At 48.1% G+C, this 13,396-nt stretch overlaps 1 protein-coding gene across 2 annotated transcripts in view; it reads right to left on the bottom strand.

Annotated features, from left to right (window-relative positions):
* Positions 1-6,327: 6,327 nt before the first annotated feature.
* Positions 6,328-13,396, bottom strand: part of TMEM217B (transmembrane protein 217B) — a 65,387-nt gene continuing 58,318 nt past the window's right edge. Inside the window, exons 2-3 of one of the 2 annotated variants that reach the window (XM_080666481.1) lie at positions 7,824-7,881; positions 6,328-7,124 (exon numbers count right to left, since the gene is read on the bottom strand). In XM_080666481.1, the coding sequence (XP_080522607.1) occupies positions 6,546-7,097 (552 nt within the window). In that variant the 5' untranslated portion in view covers positions 7,098-7,124; positions 7,824-7,881 and the 3' untranslated portion in view covers positions 6,328-6,545. Of the gene's footprint in view, positions 7,125-7,823; positions 8,004-13,396 lie in introns of those variants that run through there. The other variant, XM_080666482.1, reaches the window with a different exon arrangement.

Raw genomic sequence — 13,396 nt, 5'->3', positions numbered from 1 at the left:
CACTGCCCCCTCAGGAAGCTGGGGACCAGGGGCTCACCTTTGGAATTGTTGATTCCCAGAAAACACCACACAGCCACCCAGGGATTGGGAAACCATGACCTTGTTGGCCAGCTGCAGCCAGTGCAGGAAGATGGCCTCTGCCTCACTTCTGCTGTCCCAGATTCACACCTACACCCAGCCTCTCAGGACCACAGCTGGCACATTTGGTTTTAGCTTTCCACTCTGACACAGAGGTAGATACATAGGGGGGTTGTAAGAGATGCTAGACCCACCCCATGCCCTCACTCACCCCGTGCTCCAGTCACTGGCTTTCTGACTGCTCTTTGAACACAACAAACTTGTTCCCACTGCTTGGAATGCCCTTCCCTCAGATCTCCCCGTTCTGTTAAGCATCACCTCCCCGGAGAGATATTCCTCATCTCAAGGCCTCCTAGAGGCCTGGGTCTTGGGCCTGCTCCTGAAACAGTCCATCACAAGAAGCCGGAATGATTAGGAGTGGCTAAGTCTCACTATCTGAGCTAAAACTATATTGTACCACCTTGTTTCCTTTTCTTTTTGCACCTCTCAGTAGCTGAAGTTATGATATATACTTAGATGTTCACCTGCTTATTACTTGTCTGCCCTGTGTAGAATATAAGTTTCATGAGAGCAGGAACTATATCTGTTTTCTTCACCCCTGTAGCTCCAACATCTAGAACAGGGCCTGATGTATAGCATGTGCTCAGTAAACATTTGTTGAACGAACCAGTGAGAAATAGAGATAACACCACACTTGGGACTTACTTCTGTTACTTCATTTATTATATAACATTGCAATTACTCCCTCACAAACCCCCTTCTTGATTCAAGGCCAAGACCACATCCTTTTTTTAATTTTTAATTTTTTAAATATATTTTTATTGATTTCAGAAAGAAAGGGAGAGAGAGAGATAGAAACCTCAATGATGAGAGAGAATCATTGATTGGCTGCCTTCTACATGGCCCCTACTGGGGATCGAGCCCGCAACCCAGGCACATGCCCTGACCAGGAATCGAACCGTGACCTCCTGGTTCATAGGTCAATGCTCAACCACTGACCCCCTCCAGCCAGACCACATCCTGGTTTTTATTTTTGCCTCACTTATTAGCATACTAACCAGCAAATAGTTGACAAGCCATGCATTTTGATAAATAAATATAGGAAAGAAGGCATGAATGCACATGTTTAGGAAGCGTAGGCGTGTTTCAGGATGTCAGAGGAGGGAAAGGAAGATGATTATTGTATAAACATAATCACATGCTAAATAAAATCATCTCAATACGGCCAGAAAACACGAGATCCTTGGATTGGAGGTGGGCCGGTGGGTGGGCTGAGGTCAGGGTGCTGGCAGAGGCTCAGCCTGGCAGAGGAAGATGCAGGAGCTGAGAAACTTTCAGAAGGAGCTGCCAAGTGTCTGTCTGCAGAATTGATAGGATCTCTAGTTGACTGGGCACTTTTTTTCCCCTCTAATTGATTTCAGAGTGGAAGGGAATGAGAGAGAGAGAGATAGAAACATCAATGATGAGAGAGAATCATCGATCAGCTGCCTCCTGCAAACTCCCCATTGGGAACCAAGCCCACAACCTGGGCATGTGCCCTTGACCAGAATCAAACCCAGGACCTTTTGATCTGCAGGCCGATGCTCTAGCCACTGAGCCAAACCAGCTAGGGCGCCTGGGCACTTCTTACAAGTACTTCCTCCCAATCCCTCTGAAAGGCATCCTCTATCCCCCTAATTCTCTGTCTGAAAAGGAAGAGGGCCTCAAGTCCCATTCTCCAGTTCATTCATAAAATACATCTTGTCAGTGTCACGCTGCTGGGGCGAGAGAAGCACCAAACATCCCCTTTTATAAGACGCACTCCTGTGTTGCCCCTCAGGGAATCTATTTCGGAAAGGAAAAGGCAGCCTTGGTAGGAAGCAAAAGGAGATTTGGAAAAAAAAAATGTTGACCTTTTTATATCTTTAATGTATAAGTTATTTCTGATAATCATCAAATAATTGTTTAACTCAGCCTTTTACATGTACACAAACATGCAAGCACACACATACACAAAAACACACAAACACAATGTACACAAAAAGAAATATCAATATACACAAACACAGATAAACACCCACAGTCAAGTGCACACACACTCACACATCAAGCCCTTGTTTAAGAAACAAAATGAATAGTCAGATGGCATTTGCAAAGCCTCTTTCCCAGGGAAGACAATCATAACCTACTTATGGAAAAGACATTTAAGCATTTCAACAAGTTTCTGTTTACTGGCAGCTGGTGAGGAGACAGAAGAGGCAAGGGGAAGGAAGCCGAGGAGGTTTCACAAGCAGCTGCCACGTGAAGGCTGTCTGGCCGATCGGGAGTCGGCCTGTTGCCGCCACCGCAGCCTGGCCCAGCCACAGGCTCTCTGGCAACCTCTTTTTGGGTGGGCAAATCGGGAAAAAAGAGCAAGGCCTCAGCCCATATGTACAGACCAATCGTCAGACCAGACCAAAGCAAGAAAAAAAGAGGGCTTCAGAGGCTGGAATAGTAGCAATCGACGGATGGGGGAGTTCTGGGGAAGGAAGCAGGAAAAATGAAATAAAACAGACAAACATTTGTTTTGAAACCAATGGGAGAGGTCCACACAGAATGAAGTGTCCTCCGCGGGACATGCTGCCAGGAGGCCCGGAGTTCCGGGTGGTAGCAGTGAGGTGCATCCTGACAAAGCCGTGGGAAAAGGGGACCCTCTTCTCTCTGGGAAAGTTCGTGCCTGCTTGCTTTCTCTTGACAGCATTGTCCCCTGAACTGAACCCCTTCCTTCACCCTGAGGTGGAAATGACAGCTGAGAGCTTGCAGCATGGCTATCCCAGGGGAATGGGCACCTTCTCAAGCTCCCACCTTTCCATCCTCCCTCCCTTATCAGGGCTAAATCCCATTCTCTCCTAGGACCCATCCTTCAGTGTCCTCCTCCAGGAGACTTCCCTGACTCCACCTCCAAGAGTGGAGACTTGTTCTGCGGCCCCAGCACCCAGCACGCTGGGTAAAAACGGCCTGAGTGACCCAGCGCCTCAGTAGGCTGGGCACCCTGGGAATGTGGCTGTGTCTTGCTCTCCACGGTATTCCACACTTCCTAGCTCAGGGCCTGCAAACCTAGCGAGGCGAGGGAGGCTGAGAGCTGGGGCTCCACAGCGCTGTGGCTGCCCTCAGAGATGCCCTTCCCAGCGTACCTGCGCTCTCCTAAAGGCTTGTTTTAGGCTTGGGTAGGTGGGGCTGGGAGGTGAGGTGTTCTGAGTGTCAGCAGCTGATGCCAGGGAGAAGGACTGGGAAGGAATGGAATGTAGGGACAAGAAAGCTGAAATCAGGCCCCCGGGGTGTTTCCCCCCCACCCCCCCCGGGAGGCTCCAGAAATGAGGGAGAGGAGAAGGGAGCAGGAAGGGAAGGCTAAAGAGCAGCAGGAATTTGCCTCCCACTGTAACCACTATTTGTTCAATTCTGCTAAGGGTCTGTGTTCATTCATTCCACAAATATTTGTGAGCACCTGCTATGTGCTGGGTGTTGTTCCAGGTGCTGGGGAAGCAGCAATGAAGAAATATGGTGCTCCCTGGCCGGGAGCTCAGTTGGTTAGAGCGTTGTCCCCATACACCAAGGTTGTGGGTTCCATCCCTGGCCAGGGCACATACAAGAAGCAACCAGTGAATGCATCAATACGTGGAACAACAAAGCGATGTTTGTCTCTCCCTTCCCCTCTCTCTCTAAAATCAATATATAAAAACTAAAAAGAGAAATATGGTGCTTATATTTCTGGGGGTAATGGGGAATAAGCCAGGTGATAGTCCCTGTTATGAAAAAGTAAAGCAGGGTAAGTGGCCTAGAGAAGAATGAGGTGGCAAGGGCTGCATAGGTTGGTGGGAAGGCCTCTCTGATGACTTTTGAGCAGGCCTCTGAAAGTGGCAACAGAGGAAGCCAGTGGTCACCCAGAGTAAGTACATGCCAGGCTAAATGAACAGCATGTGCAAAGGCCCTGAGGCTGGAGTGTGCTGGGTGTGTAAGAGGAACTGCAAGGAGGTCAGTGTGGCTGGAGCAGAGGGAGAGAGGACAGAATAGCTAGAAAGTAGATTGGAGGGATGACAGGGAACTGGATCACTTAGCACGCCATGGTAAATACTCAGGGCTATTACTCCGAGTGCGGTGGAGAGCCCTGGCAGGACATGGTAACACAGTAGAGGAGACATGATCTGACTGAGGGTTTTCAGCAGGGTCCCTGCGGCTGTTGGTGGAGAACTGTTGTAGAGAGAACAAGGGTGGCCTGGGGAGACCAGCTAGCACACTGCTGCTGCAGTAGCCTCGGTGGAAGATGGTGATGGCCTGGGCTTGGGTGGTGGCAGCGGAGGTAGTGGGAGGTGGTGGATCTGAATCTTCAGTGAAGATGAAGCTGGTAGGTTTTTTGGGGTCCAGCCACATTCCAGGGGAGGTGATGAGTGTGCAGGGATCGTTGGAAATCGTGTTAGAGGTGCCGCTTCAGCAAGGAAACAATTGGATCAAGTGCACAGTTCAGGGGAGAGGTCCAGGCTGCAGATGCCACCTGGGGCTTCTCACAGTGGGCCTGGGCAAGAGCTGGAAGTGACGGAGACAGAGGAGAGAAGGGGACCAGGGACTGAACTTGGAGCACTACCATGTTTGGAGGTCAGGGAGATGAGGAGGAGCCCGCGAAGGGGAGGGAGCACGAAGGCAGCCCTGGTCTCCATAGGTCAAGAGAGGAAAGTGTTTGCAAAACAGGGAAGGATCCGCGGACAACAGCCACCGAGAGGTCCCGCAAGAGAAGGCCGAGAACTGAACCTGGGATTGGGCAGGTGGAGGTCACCTTACAAGAGCAGTGTGAGTGGAGGGAAGGGGTTCTAGACAGAATGGGAGGCCAGGAAGTGGAGGCAGATGCAAACAACTTTGGAGAAGTGTTGGTGTGAAGGGGCACCTGCCTTGTTTCTGAGTCTTCAGTTTTTCTGCATCAGGCAACTCGTAGTTCTGCTCTCCCTCTGCCTCGTCTCTACACAGGTCTCCTGTTTCCCAATCTCCCACCACCTCCCCGGCTGGGACCAGCAAGTTACAATCAGTCAAGGCACAGCTTGTGAAACTAGTGTGGAACCCATACTATTAGTCTTCAGTCCTCAGCTTGAGGCTCCCTAAATCCCAAATCAGCCATCCCCTGGCTGGAGGATCTGGCCACCCCACAAACAGCACCAAGCAAAAGCTTACTGCTGACTGCCATCTGGTGGTCATTTGGGGAACTGGCCTGACTCCAACTCTCACAGGCGATGGGAGGAATTGAGTGAAGTGTTAGAACAGCACCCAGCACTCAGTGAAAGTGGGCTACTATCCTTTGGCTCATGGTTCAGGGGCGTGTGGTTAAATCAGTGTCCCTTGACTCCACTCCCAATATTTTTTGAAGGAAAAGGAAATATCCTAAAGGGAGGTAGCCCCTTTTAAATCTTGGTAAAAGTAAGAATGCTTAAGGGAACCAAGTAGGACATTCGTGTATGAAGTCAGAGGATCTAGATTCAAATCTTGATTTTGCTTCTATGTAACCTTGATCACATCATTTAAGCGTCTTGGTTCTCAGTTTCATCAACCATAACCTGGAAACATTAGGGTTAAAACTACACAAGGTGGTGAATGTAAGGAGAGCTCTCAGTAAAGGATGCTTTTTGTTAGTTAACAGAAGTGACACCCCAGCTTCCAATGCTTTAAAATAACAGTTCTCAACTAGGGGGCATCTGGCAGTGAGGTATTTTTGGTTGTCACAAAGGTGGGGGGATCTAGTGGCATCTCATGGGCAGAACATCCTACAATGCATAGGACAGCCCTTTAGGAGACAGAATGTCAGTGGTGCTTAACGTGAGGAATTCTGGAGCTTTCTGAAAAGGGGGCTTCCTGCTATGCTGTGAGCCACCATGAGGAACTGTTTTCTGAAAAGTTGGAGGGAAGCGGATGCTGGCGCTGGAAAGGGGTTTTTCCATGGCTACAGGAAGGAGCAACGCGAAGCTCCGTGTTACTATGCTCTCCAAGGCGGTAGCTGCGAGCCAGCAAATGTGGCCACTGAAATCGAAATGAAACAAAATGTTCAAAATCCTAGGCTGTAACGCCACAATCCAAGTGCTCAGCAGCCACATGCAGCTAGCCGACAGCACGGAGGCGGAACATTTCTATCGGCGCGGCAAGTTCCGGCGGACAGCGCTGCTCTCAGAGGACTCGGCGGAACCAGGCCTCGGTGGGCAATCCACAGAGAGACACTGGAAAGCGAGGACACGCAGAGAGGAGCGGACCATGAGAGGCGGCGGCATGCACTAAGCAGGCACAAAGGCAGGATGTAATTTAATGCTAAAACAAGTAGCAAACACATGCACAGTCATTGGTCTGTACCACCCTCCCTCCCCCAAGAATCAATCTTAAATGCGTAAAACTCAAGAACCCGAAAAAGACAAACAGGATGCAGGCAGGGACGGGGACTCCGTTGTTGGGGAGCACTGGCCCTCTCTCCCTGGCACCGTTCAGTTTAACTTGCGGTACATCATTCCCGGCGCGACGTGTGACCACGAGTCGAGTGTAGTGATGGAGGAGAGCCTGCGGCGGCTTATCTTGCTGAAAGTCTTGGGGTCCCTATAAAGGATGTAGGTATGCTTGATAATAAAGGGCAGGCAGAAGAAGTGCAGGAGCATGCGGGAGATTTGGAAGACCAAGTGCACGTAACCCAGCTCCTTGAACTGCTCTTTGATGATTCCGTTGAGGAGAAGGACCATGGAGAAGCTGGTGAGCTCATAGGAGACGATCCATAAGGCATAGCACAGCAGCCCCTGGTAGAAGTTCAGGTGGATGGAGTAGAGGAGGAAGGCGCTGACTAAGATGGTGATGGTGGAGAGGCTGATGCTGATGTTCTTTTTGTTGGTCAAGACCCAAGTGGCTATCACAGACCCGTTCGTGTAGACGCTAAACCTGTCCTCGTAGCCAATGAACGTGAGCTCGTTCAAGTCAAAGATGAGGAACTGAATGGTGCTGAGGATGGAGAAGATGCCCACCAAAAGAGAGAACGTCTTGTCATTCATTTTGTACTTGTTTTACCAGAGCCTCTCCTGCAGGGAAAAGAAATCATGGAGATACGTGACAATATGGCAGAGCCAGCCCTAAATAAGCTCCCTGAACCGCTGGGGAAATGTGGTGCTCAGGGTAGTGATGGGATGTAGCCGGGCCATGGCGGGAGGGGCCGGGGTGTGGTCCTTGCTCTGACCTACCAGCTGTAGGTGACCATCAGCGGGAAAGCGGGCATCGCTGGCCTGGCATACTCCCCAGGGAGCTCCCAGCCCTGCTCGCCAGCTCCTGTATCTGCCATAATGATCAAGTCCCTTCTGGCTCCTCTCTGGGATATTTGCTTCTCTGAGGTCAGAGACGCATGGCTCCTTGAGGGCCCAAAATCATTCTCGACCCTCCCCCAGATGCCTCCCTCTCCTACCGGCCCTCGGAATGGAATTCCCTTGCTGTGCTCTCTGCATCTGACCTAGATTTGTTCCAAGGCAGGGTTGAGCCAGCAGTGAGTGGAATGGGGGAAGGTTTAAGGGTCTGGCTTACTATTTTCTCAGCCCAGGGTCATAGAGGTGAAGGCCCAGCAGGAAGACCTCCAGCTGCAACCTAGGCTGAACCTGAACTCTAGAGGCCGCTCCAGCCTTTGGGAGAGGCCCAGAGCCCCAGCAGACCAGCTGAGGGCACATTGATTAGGGAGGACCCAAAGCTGGGGTAGGCTGGCCCAGTGCAACGTCCCTCCCAGCCCAGATCACCTTCAGAGAATTCCAGAGCAAAGCTCCCTCCTCTTCACTCCCAACTGGTGAGCCGCCACTGTGAGGGGAGAGGGAAGGGGAACGGTTACACGTGAGGGGGCTGCGTGCAGTCCCTGGGCTGAGCGTGTCTGATGGTTTGGCCTCTTTCTGAGGCGACCGGAACGGGCCTCCTGCTCAGTCCTGTCGAGCAAAGACAGGCCACCATAAACTTCCCTCCAGCCTTCTCACTCACTCCATCAATTTCAAATTTTCTTTTTTTGGTTAGCAGCAATTTTTTTAGTGTGCTGAAATATACATAACAAATTTTACCATCTCACCCTTTCTGTGTGTGCAATTCAATGGCATTCAGTACATTCACACTGTTGTGCAACCATTGCCACCACCCTTTCATGTTTCCCAAGAAAAACTTGGTCCTCATCAAACATGGACTCCCACTGCCGCTCCCTCCACCCATTAACCATCTTTTCATTTTCTGTTTCCATGAATTTACTATGCCAAGTACCTCATAGTGGACTCACACGGTCTTTGTCCTTTTGTATTTGGCTTATTTCACTTTGCATAATATTTTCAAGGTTCATCCCAAATATGCTCACACTGTGTCCCCATTATCCTTCTACCCTGTGTGACTCCAAAGTGTAGTCCAGGATGCACGAACCGCTTGCTGCACCGCAGGCCCTGAAGGGTCCCCGTGGGGTGGGAGAGACCATGTGCCCCCCAGCCCATAGCTGCACTGATTCTTCCCTGTCCCCAACAGCCAAACCGCACCCCATCCCTGCCCACAGAGCAGCTTCCAGAGCAGCCACTACCCTCGGGGTGCTCTCCTGCACCAGCCCAGATAGGGCCCCAAACCACACAGGCACATTACTGTGGTTTAAGCCTGGGTTGCAGATTTCAAGGCAATGTCTTTATCAACCCCATTGTTTTCTCATCCCTGCTGCTCTAGCCTTGGTTTTGACCCTGTTGCCTCCCTCCTGAGTCACCACTTTAATAACCACCTCACTTCTCTTCTGTCCTGTTGGGCTCCTCTACATCCACTCAACATTCACTCATCAAGCATCTGCTCTGTGCCAGGCTCTGTGCTTGGTACTGGAGATACACAGGTGAACATTCTAGCGAGGAAGCTAGACAGAGAAATAAAATGTTAAAAAGCAAACTTACAATGCAACCTGGGAAATGCTGTGGAGGAGGCGGCCCATGTCCTGAGATGTAACAAGATCTAATTCCGAGTGAGAGCCAGGAAGGCTTTTCTGGAGGAGGCAACCAGTGAGCTTAAAGAATGTGGGTAAGAACTGGGCAGAAAGGCAGGAACGGCACCCCAGCAAAGTGGACTACATCCAGGTAGGCCCAGAAACAGGAAAAAGCCATTTTGGAAACAGCAAGTTTGGTGTGGCTTGAGCAGAGGGGTAGGCTGCTTGCATGGACAGAGGACAGAGAAAGGAAGGGGTCTTTCCTGCCACCTGCTCTGTGGAGGTTTCTCTGGAAGGCACTGGGGAGACCTGGAAGGGTCTTGAGAGTGTGTGTATATGAGAGATAGGATCTGATTTGCACTTTAGAAAAGTATTTCTTGCTAAGACCATGGGTCAGAAAAGGGGCAAGAGTGGAGGCAGGCAGAACAGTTGAGAAGCAAGTTAATAGAGGGATGTTGTGGGGAGTGACTTTGCATTTGGGAACCGGAGCTGTGGGAAAGGGAGTCTGGAATGAACACCTGGGTGGAGGGTGGCCCCTTCACTGAGGTAGGGAGCCGGGTGGCAGGAGCACTTAGGATGCAGGTGGGGGAGAGGAGGAGGAGGACAGCTTTGGAAATGCTAGGTCTGAGCTCCTCAGGGACATCTAAATAGGCACGTCTACTATGAAGTCACCTCTGCCAACTCAGACAGAATCTGAGCATTTGGTGGATATAGGACTCTTGGTTAACAATGTGGTTGTTTCATTTTGTCAATCCTCACTGGAGGATATTTGTTTCCATTGATTTTTAGGAAGGAAGAGATGAGATAGAGATAGAGATAGAGATAGAGATAGAGATAGAGATAGAGATAGAGATAGAGATAGAGATAGAGATAGAGATAGAGATAGAGATAGAGATAGAGATAGAGATAGATAGAGATAGAGATAGATATAGAGATAGAGATAGAGATAGATTGGTTGCTTCCCATAGGTGCCCTGACCAGGGCTGGAGATCAAACCTGCAATCCAGGTACATGCCCTTGACAGGGAATCAAACTTGTGACTGTTTGGTGCACGGGCTGATACTCTAACTATTGAGCAACACCAGCCAGGGCAATAATGAGTTTTTGAAAGAACTTTATTTTTTTAAAATATATTTTTTGAATTTTATTTACTGATTTTAGAGAGAGAGAGAGACAGGGGAGGGGGGAGAGAGGGGGGGAAGAGAGAGAGAGAGAGAGAAAGAGAGAGAGAGAGAGAGAGAGAGAGAGAGAGACATCAATTTGTTGTTCCACGTATTTGTGCATTCATTGGTTGATTCTTGTATGTGCTCTGACTGGGTATCAAAGCTACAACCTTGGCTATCAGAATGGCGTTCAGCATTCTAGCCAAATGAGCCACCCGACCAGAGCTGAAACACTTTAAATAGGTTATCCTGCCATCTGGCTTCCATTGTTTTTGCTGAGAAATCAGTTGTTAATCTTATTGGGATTCCCTCATAAGTGATGAGTCCTTTTTCTCTTGCTGCTTTCAACATTCATTTTTCTTCCACTTTGACCTGAGCGCCTTTACTATGCAGGGTTGTTTGTGGAGCCTTTGCATTTATCCCAGTGGAGTTTGTTGAGCTTACTGGGTGTAGGTTAAAGTTTTTCAATAAATTTGGGAAGTTTTAAGCCATTATTTCTTCAAATATTTTTTTCTGTTCCTTTCTTTCTTCTCCTTCCAATACTAACATTATACATATTTTGGTTGGTTTGCTTAATAATGTCCCACATTTCTCTGAGGCTCTGCTTATTTTGCTTCATCTTTATTCTCTGTTCTTTAGATTGCATAATCTCTGTCATCTACCTTCAAGTTTACTAATTCTTTCTTCTGCCAGTTTAAATATACTGTTGAGCTTCTCTAGTACATTCTGCATTTCAGTTATTCTACTTTTCAACTAAAGAATTTCCACTTGGTTCTTTTTATAGAACTTGTACCCCTTGATATTCTCTACTTGATGTGGCATTGCCATTACGTTTTTTCTTGACTTTTTAAAAAATCATAGTTTCCTTTAATTCCTTACTTTTATATTTTTTAAAATATTTTTTAATTGATTTCAGAGAGAAAGAGAGAGATAGAAACATCAATGATGAGAGAGGATCATTAATTGGCTGCCTCCTGCATGCCCCTCACTGGGGGCTGAGCCCACAACCCAGACATGTGCCCTGACCGGGAATCGAACTGTAACCTCCTGGTTTCATAAGTTGACACTCAACCAATGGCTGGGCTCCTTTAGTTCTTTAAACATATTTGTAATGGCTATTTTATTTTATTATTATTATTTTTTAATCCTCACCTGAGGATATTTTTCCATTGCTTTCCAGAGAGAGTGGAAGGGAAGAGAGAGAGAGAAAAAAAAAATCAATGTGAGAGAGACATATCGATTGGTTGTGTCCCAACTGGGGTTAGGGAACCTGCAACCGAGATACATGCCCTTAACCAAGAATCCAATCCACCACCCTTTGTCCATGGGCTGACATTCTAAGCAGTGAGCCAAACTGTTCAGGGCTGTAATGGCTATTTTATTTTTAATTTTTTACATTTTAGTTATGCAATTATTTTTAAATCTTTATTGTTGAGAATATTACAGATGTCCCCCTTCTCCGCCCACCCCTCCCGCCCCCCGGCCCAGTTCCTGCTCCACTCCAAGCATTCACCACCTTATTGTCTGTGTCCATAGGTAATGCATATAAGTTCTTTGGTTAATCTTCCCCCCTCCCCCCGCCCCTCCCGCTTCCCTCTGAGATTTGTCAGTCTGTTCCATGTTTCCATGCCTCTGGTTCTATTTTATTCATCAGTTTATTTTGTTTATTAGATTGCTTATTTGTTTAAGTTTTAGATTCAATTGTTAATAGATATGTATTTATTGCCATTTTATTGTTCTTTTTTTTATTTCTTCCTCCTCCTCCTCCTCCTCCTCCTCCTCTTCTTCTTCTTCTCCCTAACTGATTTTAAGATTCTCTCTTTGTCTTTAGCCCTTGGCATTTTAATTATGATGTGTCTGGTGTGGGCCTCTTTGGGTTCCTCTTGTTTGGGACTCTTTGTGCTTCCTGGGCTTTTAAGTCTATTTCTTTCATTAGGTAACAGAAGTTTTCTGTCATTATTTCTTCCAATAGATTTTCAATATTTTGCCCTCTCTCTTATCCTTCTGGCATCACCATCATGCAAATGTTGGTACATTTGAAGTTGTCCCAGAGGCTCCATACACTATCTTCATATTTTTGGATTCTTTTTCCTTTTTGCTCTTCTGATTGGGTATTTTTTGCTTCCTCATATTCCAAATTGTTGATTGGATTCTCGGAACCCTCTACTCTACTGTTGAGTCCCTGTAAATTATTCTTTATTTCAGTTAGTGCATACTTAATCTCTGATTGGTCCTTTTTCTTATCTTTGAAATTCTCACTAAGATCCTTGAAAGTCTCACTAAGTCCCTTGATGCTCTCATTAAGATCCTTGATCAACCTTATAACCATTGTTTTGAACTCTGTATCTAGTAGTTTGCTCACTTCTATTTCAGTTCTTTTTTTTTTTTGAGATCTCTTCTGTTCTTTCATTTGTGACATGTTTCTTTGTCTCTGCATTTTGGTTGCTTCCCTGTGTTTATGTCTATGTGTTAGGTAGAGTTGCTATGTCTCCTGGAATTGGTAGAGTGGCCTTGAGCAGTAGGTGTCCTGTGGGGCCCTATGGGGTCTCCCCAGTCACCTGGGCTGGGCCCTGTAGGTGTGCCCTTGTGTGGGCTGTGTGCACAGTCTTGTTGTAGTTGTAGTGTCACTGGGAAGAATATACCTCTAGGCCAGGGGTGGGCAAACTTTTTGACTCGAGGGCCACAATGGGTTCTTAAACTGGACCGGAGGGCCGGAACAAAAGCATGGATGGAGTGTTTGTGTGAACTAATATAAATTCAAAGTAAAGGAGCGGAGGGGAGAGCAAGAGAACCCTCCGCTCTTTCGGCTCCGCGGGCCAGATAGAACAGCTGAACGGGCCGGATCCGGCCCGCGGGCCATAGTTTGCCCACAGCTGCTCTAGGGCAATTGACTGTTAGGACCAGCTGCAACTACAGTGGAAGAGCTGCTGTGCAGGAGACACCCTATGGAGCATGACTTGCTTCAGTGGAGCTTTAGTGCTTACTGAGTTTGCCCCTTGGGTGTGTTGCTTATAGATATGTAGATTGTAATCTGGTATGGTCTAAAGCTGCCACCAGGTGCACTGGCTCTGGGGCCTCCTGGGGGGTGCAAAGTCAGCCACTTCCTGGGGCCACCCAGAAGGAGCTACAGAATGATCTGCAGGTAGTTGCTACTGTGTTGGGCTTGGAAGTTCCCTGGGCAAGGCCAAGCTATCTTGGGCCTCTTTTTTATAGATATGGGGCA

This window comes from Plecotus auritus (assembly GCF_963455305.1).
Source record: "Plecotus auritus genome assembly, chromosome: 4".
Taxonomy (NCBI): Eukaryota; Metazoa; Chordata; class Mammalia; order Chiroptera; family Vespertilionidae; genus Plecotus; species Plecotus auritus.
Note: the sequence above shows the minus strand (reverse complement) of the source record. Positions and strands in the feature narration are given on the sequence as shown.